General features: G+C 36.3%; 2 protein-coding genes across 2 annotated transcripts; both read left to right on the forward strand.

The window, feature by feature from the left end:
• Positions 1-3959: 3959 nt before the first annotated feature.
• Positions 3960-5425, forward strand: LOC103325769 (akuammiline synthase 1-like). Its single transcript, XM_016792636.2, has one exon. It carries the CDS (start codon positions 3981-3983, stop codon positions 5343-5345), a length of 1365 nt encoding a protein of 454 aa, XP_016648122.2. The 5' UTR covers positions 3960-3980; the 3' UTR covers positions 5346-5425.
• A 723-nt stretch (positions 5426-6148) lies between these two features.
• LOC103325664 (akuammiline synthase 1-like) lies at positions 6149-7939 on the forward strand. Its single transcript, XM_008227843.2, has one exon. The coding sequence runs from the start codon at positions 6246-6248 to the stop codon at positions 7566-7568; it is 1323 nt and encodes a 440-aa protein (XP_008226065.2). The 5' UTR covers positions 6149-6245; the 3' UTR covers positions 7569-7939.
• Positions 7940-8673: the final 734 nt, after the last annotated feature.

Raw genomic sequence — 8673 nt, forward strand, 5'->3', positions numbered from 1 at the left:
ACCAAACAGGTTTTTGAATCTTTAAAATAGATTTAAGAACTCCTTGTTTTTAAGAAAAATCAAAGTTTTGGAGTTCCCTATTTGAATAGGATATCAAAAGGCCCTAAATGATTTAAGAACTCCTTGTTTTTAAAAAAAATCAAAGTTTGTGAGTTACCTACTTAAATAGGATATCAAACGCCCCCTAAATTTTTTTGTGTAACTTTTATAATTCTATTGAGGCTTTTGCTATTTTCTCAGCCTGCTTCTTTTGTTTTTTTGTCTTCGTTTCTATTCTTTTTGCTTGTTTCCCTTGGTCCACATACCTAACTCCTATTTCCTTGTTTTGCCATCTATTTTGCAAGTTTTTAACTTGCAGATGCCTAGGTAAGTGCTTCAGGATTCGTTTTCTAGTGTTCTCTTTGGTTTGTCCTTTTGTCCTTTTTTGTTTGTTTACTTTAACCTTTTACCTTCTTGTTTAAATATCCAGTTGGTTTTCACTAGGTTTTCTTTTCATCGTTCTTTTAAGTTTCTTCAACCACTTTTTCTTTTTCTAATTTAGTTGCAGTTTTTTTCGTCCTGTTTTTTCTGATTTTCTTTTTCTCTTGTAGGTTGCTGATTTCGGTTATTGACAATGCTATTTAGCTGAGCCGATTGAAGAGGCGTCCAAGATTCCTCTGTTTTTTTTCTTCTTCTTTTGTTTCCATGTGTTTGGTTCAGACCTCAAATCTTTTTTAAAGATTACGCTATTGCCTCCGCCTCTCACATTTGGGTTTCTGATGGTTTTGTTATCTTTTGTCTTTTAGGTTGCTTCTATAAATAGAATCATCTGCTCCAACAAAAAAACAAAAGAAACAAATTCTCTATTTTTTTGTGGGTTTTATGAGATTGTGTGGTGTGTATAACAAAGGAATCAATCGAAGCCCTAGAACGATACTACGTGACCACTGACTACATAAAATGTCTTTTTTTTCAGGGGTAGTTACATTTTTAGTAACTAGAGTTAGGCTAGAATTTAAATTTGACCACCTAAATATTAATTTTCTCAATTTCCTCATCACAATTCGCATCATCAACAAATCAAGTCCAATCGATTCCTAATTGATCCCCACTGCCAATGCATACAAAGATTACCGGACCACCCACAGATTCCCAACCCGACACCCATGCCCAAATCATACCAACGCAGGAAGGAATTCCCCGCATAAGCCATAACATAAACCTCCCATTCTTCCCTAAGCACTTCCACCAGTTAGCCCCTTGCCATGGCAAGGGGAGCCCTAGGGCAGCTACTATTCATGTAAATAGTGGCTGCCCTACTTAGCAAAGTGTGTTTGCAGCAGTTTAGGCTTGCCATGGCAAATATTATTCATTTTTTGTTTTTTTTTCACAACTTTGTTTACTTAAACAATTAATTTAGGATAATATTTTCGGATAAGATTTTTGGGTTCCTACATATGAAAAATCATTTTCTCAAGATTTTTAGCGGAGGTGCAATATTGACTAAGTATGAAAAATGGTTTTTCGGAATAATTATTTTCTCAAGATAATTTTTGGCGGCTTTTATTCCTTACACATCAAATAAGAAAACTTGATTTTATGGGATTTTAATATGAAGTATATATTCACTTAATGAGCCATCATTTTTAGCCTAAATCGTATTTTGCACTAAAACCGATTTTTCATATTTTGATTTGGTGGGAATTTGATTTTCTAGTATTTTTATTTGAATCCAAATGGGGGGTACTTCCTTATTTACATTGTAAACTTAAGTAAATGGAGTAATATAAAAATAAATAAAAGTAAAAGGACAAAGACATTTACTTGGTGGGAGTGGATGAGGCGGTCATGGTATACAGGGCAGGGCTGCACACACGCATCACGTGCGTATTAACTGACGAAATTAGTCAATTAGACTTGATTTACTGACGACGAGAAGGATGATGATGAAATTGAGAAAATTGACATTTTGATGACCATATTTAAATTTGATCCTAACCCCAGTGACCAAATATGCAATTACCCCCTTTTTTTTTTTATAATTGATACACACAAATCAATTTGTAGAATATTCATCAAACAAAGAGATAGAAAAAAAATGCACCTAACACTAACCATAAATTAGACTCTCCAGTGTCTCTGAGATGGAAATACATTTTTTCGATCTAGTGTGGTACAAGATTCGTCAATGTCAGAGACAAACTGCCCTTCGTGCGAATCAATTCTTTCACCGTTCCCAAAACCAAGCAATTTTTTGATCTGGCGCTGCCTGGGTTATTGATAATCTATGCTCATGCTAGATGTTTGGCTAGGCTGAGGATGATCTCTTTGTAGTTTCTTCTTGTTTGGGCTTTGGCTCCTTTCCTCACCCAAAAAAGAAATAAATAAATAAATAAATTCAAGCAATTCGAATCGAGAATCCCTAAATCATAATTACTCCCAATTTTCAATCTAAACACACTTTTGAGATACATCGAATGAATCTTGGGACTCAAAAGAAAATGAGCGATGAAATGTCTAATTTGCCCTTGAAATTTGTTCACATGCGTGTCACGTGCTGCTAGTTGACGGCATATTGGATGGAATTCTTTTGTATTTAACGGAAGGGGATAAATTGACTATTTTTAAACATTTCATATCCTTAATTTTCTGGACAAATAGTTTGGGGGCTTAATTCTCAGACACATATAGTTCAGTGGGGAAAATGACAAATTTTTTTTTGTTTAATGTCTGGATTTTTTTTATTGTTAGTATTGGGATTTATACTATTTGTTTGGAACTCGGATGTGAGTTATTATGTGAGGTGTGAAACAAATAACTACATGAATACAACTGATATACTAAATTTATCCGGACCAGTGCAATATTACCTTAAAAAAATGTTGTCACATGTGGTGGGTTTTTTTGCGTATTTTCATGTAAAGTTTACAATTTTAATTTTCATCATAAATCTTTGACCAAAAAAAAAAATTTCATTGTAATTCAAACCAAATTAGACGGACTAAAATTACAAAAATTAAAATGATATGGACTAAAAGGAAAAAAGGGGCCAAACCATAACAATAAAAAGGGAGTTTTACTAAAACACCCAAAATTGGGGCTGAAATTATAAAAAAACCCAACACCCAAAACATTTTATAAACACACTCAAAACCCATCATTACGCACACTCAAAATCCATTTATAAACACACCCAAAAAATATACAATTGTTGATTTTGAGGTTGATTTTGGGTATGTTTCTATGTTTAAATAGTGCTTGGATTTTTTTTTTTTATAAATACATGTCTAGGATTAGGTTTATTTATAAATTTGTACAATAAAAAGTGTACTTTAGCTGATCAATAATGCCAACAACTGCTATAGAATCCTAGATTCTCCTTTTGTGCATATCAAGATTCTCATCCTATCCAAATAAAAAAATAAAAAAATCAAGATTCTCAACTACTCACACTAGTATAAGGAACTTGTTTAACGCAATGACCTGCTAATGTAGTAGTTTGAAGCAAATGCTTTCTCGGGAAAGGTTTTGGGTTTAAGTTCTAACATCTATGTAGTGTGTGTAAGTTTAGTATGCTATCGTCCTCTCAATAACAACGGTATAGATTCCGTTTGGAATCTTACCACATGTTTTAGCAAATTAACAAATTATTCCATGCCGGCAACTCACCCAACAGGAACTAAAGAGATTTAAATACTGAAATCACATCGATGAATGCAATGAAAAGAATAATGTATAGTGGTACATGCAATCGGCTCAACCAATATACAATTCACTTTTTGTTCTTGGGACAATATAAATATACATTTATAAGATAAGCACACAATACATAAAAACTGATCTAATAAACAATTGGATAACAGACTAGCATTATTGTTCATTAGATTAAGTCTTCTGTGTTAACAAGTCAATGTCAATGGATTCCACAACCCTATCCTTCTCTTTTTGTATTCTTTATATATAGAGGGTCTTTGTTACGAAACTCAGGCTTGGAGCAAAAGATGGCTTCAGAGATCAAGGTTGAAGTCATTCACAAGGAAATAATTAAACCATCCTCTCCAACTCCTCACCACCTTAAAAACACCAGCCTCTCTGTTTTTGATCAGATCACATCTGAAGTTTATGTCCCAGTACTTCTCTTCTATCCCATCATCAGTAGTGATGAGGTCAATAATATTGATCACCATTCTTTGTTTGCTGAAAAACTCAACCTTCTAAAAATATCATTATCTGAAATCCTAACTCACTTCTACCCCTGGGCCGGAGAATTCGTATATAATTCTTCCATCAGCTGCAATGACCAGGGAGCTGCATTTGTTGAAGCCAGAGTCAATTGTACCATATCACAGATTTTGGGCCAACCAGATCTTGGGATACAGAAACAATTGGTTCCAAATGATATAGAATGCAGGACAAAATCAGGCAAAGGCTATCTTCTACTAGTTCAAGCCAACTTCTTTGAATGTGGTGGAGTGGCAATTGGAGTCAGCATTTCACATAAGATCGGTGATGCTTATTCACTAAGCAAATTCATTAATAGTTGGGCTGCAATTGCCCTTGACTCCACTGCTACTACTGATGTACTGCCTCCTGCACAATTTGGTGCTGCAGCATCTCTTTTACCACCTCTGGATTTCCTCAATTCACCTCAACCTCCTGTGGAATTTGTCCACGAAAATTGTGTAACAAGGACATTAGTGTTTGATGCCTCAAATATTGCTGCTCTCAAGTCCAAAGCTGCCAGTGCGGCCGTGCCAAACCCAACGCGCGTTGAAGTAGTGTCAGCACTCATTTGGAAATGCGTAATGGAAGCATCACGATCAAACTTGGGTTTTGTAAGGCCATCCTCGTGGTGTCAATTTGTGAACATGAGGAAAGTTTTGGTTCAGCACTCGGCAGACGACTTATTGGGAAATTTCTTCGGGCACTTTGTAGCAAAGACAGAGGAAAGTGAAGTAGATCATGATGTTCAAAGCTTGGTTGCTAAAATGAGGAAGAGCTTTGAGGAATTGAAGGTAAATTTTGCTAATGGAATTAGTGGGGAGGATGTGTTGCAGCTCTGCAAAGAGTTAGGGGAGCTCATTGGAAAGGTGGATGTAAACAACTATTGTTCCACCAGTTTGTGCAGGTTTCCCTTCTACAAAGCCAATTTCGGATGGGGAAAGCCATCATGGATGAGTATGCCAGCTGGTGCTGTAGAAATCAAGAACATAATCTCATTGATGGATGTAAGAGATGGGAATGGTATACAAGCACGCTTGAGTTTGAAAGCGGAAGACATGGCCATAGTTGAAAGTAACCGGGAGCTGCTAACGTATGCTTCTTTGAACTATGAGGTTCGTCACAAACTCATACCTAAGCTTTGAAGACCCAACAATCTGGTACCCAAACTTATGGAAATCCTACAAATAAGACCCTCCATTAACCAGACCATTAGTTGGTCTGTTAAATTCTGATGTGGCAAATGTGCGTCCCCTTTTTTTTATCCACAATTTATGAATTTTCTTTTTAATTTTTCACTTTTCATAGTCTGATTCTCAGATCTATCTATGGTTTCCCCTATGTGTATTTTTAATGTTTATTAATCAAATTTGAATTCGCTTTGTATCGTTGAGTTTAGTAGGTAAGTTTCGCCTAGTTGGCTTTCAAATCCTGGATAATTTTTCTTTCTTCTTTTTTTCTTTTTACTATGGAGGAAGGAAGATTCGAACTTCGAACCTTTTCCAACATAAATAAATTTCACTAGACCAAGAGCTAGTGGGCATTGTCATCGTGTAAACAACTCTTGTGCTTCTAGAATTAAAATGGATGCGATGTTTTTACCTTTGATGATCTCACTCTTTACTTTTAATTATTGGTCTCAAAATTAGTTGTATAATATTATTTTTGGACAATATGGGGTATGATGACTTGCATCAATTGGACAAAATCGAACCTAACCATAGTAGACTTTGGCACTTTGCATAGAATTTATAGTGTGTGGAAGAATAAATGAATACTTTTTCTCTTTCTTATTAATAATGTCATCAGTGCTCTTAATGTAAACACAAGAGCCTTTCACTATCTAAGAGGCCCACCAAAATAGATTAAGAACTTCTTACAATCAGAAGGCCATTAGTAATTAAATTGTTATGGTGTATATACTATTTGGATAATATAATAAGCTGAATAAACAAAGAAGTTGAATTTCGTCCTGGAGGAGCTGCAGTTGTGATGTCTTTATATGGACGGTCTGTGTTGTGAAATTTTCAAGTGTGGAGAAAAATATGACTTCAGAGATCAAGGTTGAAGTCACTCAGGAGGAAATAATCAGACCATCCTCTCCAACTCCTCACCACCTCAGAAGTTCTAACCTTTCTGTTTTTGATCAGCTTACTCCTCAAGTTTATGTCTCCGTACTTCTCTTCTACCCCAGCAATAACGGCGATAGCCATTCTTTGGCTGCTGAAAGGTCCAAGATTCTGAAAAGGTCATTATCCGAAGTCCTCACTCACTTCTATCCCTTTGCAGGAACAATCCAATCTAAGGATGTTTCAATCTGTTGCAATGACCATGGGGCTAAATTTTTTGAAGCCAGAGTCAACTGTCCCATGTCACAGGTTTTCGATAAGCCAGATCTTGGGATGCTAAAACAATTGCATCCAAATGCAATAGAATCCATGGCAGGCGCAGGCCATCTTCTTCTAGTCCAAGCTAACTTCTTTGAATGTGGAGGGATGGCAGTTGTAGTCAACATTTCACATAAGCTCATTGATGCTTATACACTCTGCAAATTCATTAATAGATGGTCTGCAATTTCCCTTTCCTTGGCCAGTACCGATCATGTAGTGCCTCTTGTAGAATTTGGTGCTGCAGCAGCTCTTTTCCCACCTCTTGATTTCCTCAGTTCAACCCGAGCTTCCGTTGGCTTTGTCAAGTACAATTGCATAACAAAAAGATTTGTGTTTGATGCCTCCAAGATTGCTACTCTCAAGCTTAAAGCTGCCAGTGCCACGGTGCCAAATCCAACACGTATTGAAGTAGTGTCAGCGCTCATCTGGAAATGTGCCATGGAAGCATCAAGATCAAACTCGGGTGTCATAAGGCCATCCGTATGGTGTCAATTTGTGAACATGAGGAAGATATTGCCGCAGTTGCCAGCAGAAAACTTATTGGGAAATCTTGTGGGGTACTCTGTAGCAAAGACAGAGGAAAGCGAAGTAGAACATGATCTTGGAAGCTTGGTTTTTAAATTGAGGAGGGGCTTTGAAGAACTTAAGGTAAAATATGGTAACGGAATGAGTAGTGAGGATGTGTTCCAACAGTTCAATGAGTTAGGGAAGCTCATTGGAAAGGTTGATATAGACAACTATTGTTTAACCAGTTGGTGCAGGTTTCCCTTTTATGAAGCTGATTTCGGATGGGGAAAGCCATCATGGTTGAGTAATATCCCTAGCACAGCCGAACTCAAGAACATGATTTCATTGGTGGATGTAAGTGATGGCATTGGCATAGAAGCTCGATTGACTTTGAAAGAAGAAGACATGGCGGTGATTGAAAGCAACGAGGAGCTGCTTGCATATGCTTCTCTGAATCCGTGTGTCGTGTAATTAATTAGTACAGAAAGATCTACCTCTTCTATCCCAGCATGGAACCTCTTCCAATAAAAATTAGGTAAGCCTGGAATTATTGTTGATTAAATATGTGTCTTTATATATGGAGGATCTTTCAGTTATTGTTTCCTTGCTATGTTGGAGTTGCAAGGAAACAATTAAACCATCCTCTCCAACTCCTCACCACCTTCGAATTTCCAACCTCTCTGTTTTTGATCAAGTCACATCTGAAGTTTATGTCCAACTACTTCTCTTCTATCCCAGCATGGAACCTCTTCCAATAAAAGAGAAATATCACTAGATGAAGAGCTAGTCGGCCATGTGTAACTAATTAGTACCAAAATTAATATGAATTTTATGTTGGTACCTTTGATGATCTCACTCATTTCTTTGATTATTGGTCTTAAAATTAGTTGTAGAATATTATTCTTGGACGATATGGGGTCAAGTAAACCTTCCACTTGATGATGACTTGTATCCGACAGGATAAAATCCAACCTGACCATCGTAGACTTTGGAACTTTGCATAGAATTTAAAGAGAGTGGAAGAATAAAGGACTAATTTTCTCATTATTATTAATAATTTAATCAGTGCTCTTAATATTAATACGACAGCCAGAGCTGCCAGCTGAAGCTAAACTGTTGTGAGAAATCTAGCAATAATAACTATGATCATGACCAACTAACAGTTAGCCTGAGTCTTGTGATAGCCGTTGATTAGGAAGATTATAATTGTGATGATCAGAACATAACCTGCTTACAGAATTTTTATTTATACAAATATGAACAATTCACAAATGTTTACATGATCTGCAAGTGGCGGATCCAGGATTCAAAAGACAAGTAGGTGAAACTTACATTAAAAACTCGACGGTACGAGTGAATTTTATTCATAAAAATAAAAAGATACACCTGGTCAGGGGGGACATAATTCCTCAATTATCTCTTCATTATCGATATTATTAGCAGACTATCTTTCAATGTGGAGAATCATGCAACCAGCAAGGAATTCATCAGCTATGGTGCTCCGAAGTCTATTCTTAATAATTCTCATACATGAAAAAGCTCGTTCTATTGTTGCTGTAGAAACAAGAAGAGTCAA

This window comes from Prunus mume, linkage group LG3, assembly GCF_029339155.1.
Source record: "Prunus mume cultivar Tortuosa linkage group LG3, ASM2933915v1, whole genome shotgun sequence".
In the NCBI taxonomy this organism is placed as follows: Eukaryota; Viridiplantae; Streptophyta; class Magnoliopsida; order Rosales; family Rosaceae; genus Prunus; species Prunus mume.